Here is a 2,500-nt window from a genome sequence, read left to right on the forward strand (position 1 = left end):
TAATAAATACATAAACAATTGATAACAAGTTTAATCTTTTGCTTCTTATGAGTGAAACCATTCTCATCACCAGAGCCTTGGATCGACCCAAGGCTCTGGGAAACTCTATGCAGGAGAACATGTGCTGTAGGGTTCTTACAGCCAAAAATTGGCTACTTGAGTCTTCCAGTGCCTGCTCACTCCTTGCACTAACATGAATGCCCCAATTAGAGACGCTTTTGATCGTTATTCACTAAAACCAATGAGAAGACACTTTGTTTCAGGGTTCCCCAGAGCTCTTCTCTCCCTCAGTCAAGAGACGAGCTCTCGGTTCGAGATTGTGAGTGACACTTAAAGATTATTCTACTCTGTCTAAAACCAGACAGTTTCATTTGCCAGAGGGGGCTAATTGAGTGGTGAAAGGGTTAATAACATCCATGTCTACTCCTCCTAAAAGTGAAACTTAAAGGTCCACCGTCAACCGACAGGCTTTTTGACCTTTTAGTTTTGTTATGGAAATTTGCACTGCTTATCGTAGCAATCTGATTGGATGAATCTCAGCTTTGGCTGGATTTTCACGCATGAAAATTATTTTGAGGCACTCAATGCCTCTTGGTTGAAGGTGGGCCTCTAAGAACTGTGGCTTACTACAATTTTCCAAAGAAAAAGATCAAAATTTTAAAACCAGCCTTGCATTATTATGTTGTTTTAAATCTACAAACTATTTGCTGGTTAGATCTCCCAAGATCGGACACTTCCACTTTGTTCATCGATGGGCCTAATAATCACACGGCGGCCATGTTGAGTTCCGAGGGATTGAAAATTCTTGTAAATGGTCCCACTCAAACTCATTCCCAATCATTTCAACTTGAGGCTCAGGATAGGAAATCTATTGTCTATGGCCAATATGGCCACGGTGCGAATATTGCCTATTGCAATGACTAACACTTTAGAAGAGACATCCTGTTGCTTTAATTTCACAGATTTCAAAATCTTGATATTTTTCTTCGGGAAAACTGTAGTAAGCCATAAATGATCCTCGCACTCATCTAGTGGACAATTTAAAAAAATTGTGTCTTGTAGTTTTGCCACAGTTATTTTTTGATACCCTCCCAAGTCTTGAAATGAAAAACCTAACCACGCGACACCCTCCAGGAATGATTCTGCAGTGCTTTTCCATGGTTAAAGGGTAACAGGTAAAGGTTAAAGGGTAACGGGTAAAGGGTAAAGGGTAACGGTTAGGGGTAAGGGGTAAAGGATAGAGATTTCTACCTAATGGTTGTCATGTTGGATTTGTAACTAGATAAATTTAAATTTCAGCATCTTAATTTAATTTGTTCAATTTTCAACAACCTGACCGGCGTCGTAAGAATTACGATGAGTAATATTACCTTGTTGCTTTCATTCCGCCCATATGATGTTGATCAATGAAATTGGTCACGGATTGGATACAATTTAATAGTCAAGACAAAAAATCCAACCTAGCGAGAGCAAGCTATCCATGGTGACCATGCGAACAAAGGAAAAAAGAAAATTTAATTGAAACAATTCTATCCGATCTTGTTTGGCAAACTAAAGGAATGAGATTGAAGTAAGAATGCAAGAAAAAGTCAACAATATGCAGTATTCTGGGTGGTCAGCAAACCAAGTAGTATCCCCAGCCAACAAGATGTAACTTGAGTAACAAACACATTGCTAATTACCATGTTCGTTGCAAAAGCCCATTTCGACTTGTTGTTTTGCTTCGCTTCAAAACAAATCTTCAAATGAAATGAGTTTCATTTGGATAAAAATGCTCATTCCACAAGCAATTACTGTTTCAGTGGATTTACAAGAGGACTCGCTTTCAAAAAAGAGACCAACAGGTGAATTTAGAATTAACTTGGATTAGTACAGCTATAACTTGGTCGTGATTGCATGCAGAAATTTTGTGCTTGTGTGCAATGAAAATGGTTCGTTGCGTGATGAATTAATTAATTTGCTTCGTGAGTTCAGAGTCACCTTATAAATTGCGTATTGTTCAGTACTTATATGACACTCAAACAAAACCACTTTGTCTTTACTTCATAACTTGCATTGTTCCTCAGATTACTGAATCGTAGTAAATGTAAGTAAATTGTTGTCACCTCCCAGTGGGTACAATTGTACTACATGTGAGTTTTGTTATACTTTCAAGGAACTTGAAAGAGGAAGACAAAATGAGAGCACCAAGGTAATATCGCTTGTAGTTATTCTTAAGTCACGCGTCACTAGGTTGTTGAAAACCAAAGAAATTAAAATCCTGAATTTTTTAAATACTAACTCTCACCCTTTACCCTTTACCAGTGGAAAAGCACTGCCGGGAATGATTTGGTATCGTGGCTAAAAGATACTAAACGATTTCTAAAAGCCCCTAATCATATGCGAGGAGGGCAAAAAAGGCTACTCATAGGAGTAAAATAAAAGACCTTTGGTAAAAAAGAAAATTTTTTACAAGGCTTTGCATGCGAGAGCATATGCATGTCATACTCACATCTGTTGG

At 38.1% G+C, this 2,500-nt stretch overlaps 1 protein-coding gene across 2 annotated transcripts in view; it reads right to left on the bottom strand.

The window, feature by feature from the left end:
• LOC138015862 (3-hydroxyacyl-CoA dehydrogenase type-2-like) overlaps window positions 1-2,500 on the bottom strand; it is a 4,674-nt gene that overhangs the window by 1,967 nt on the left and 207 nt on the right. For both annotated transcript variants that reach the window (XM_068862990.1, XM_068862991.1), the window contains exon 1: window positions 2,492-2,500. This exon is cut by the window's right edge. In XM_068862990.1, coding sequence (XP_068719091.1) covers window positions 2,492-2,500 — 9 coding nt within the window. The remainder of the gene's footprint in view (window positions 1-2,491) is intronic.

This window comes from Montipora capricornis, chromosome 9 (assembly GCF_036669925.1).
Source record: "Montipora capricornis isolate CH-2021 chromosome 9, ASM3666992v2, whole genome shotgun sequence".
NCBI classification, from domain to species: Eukaryota; Metazoa; Cnidaria; class Anthozoa; order Scleractinia; family Acroporidae; genus Montipora; species Montipora capricornis.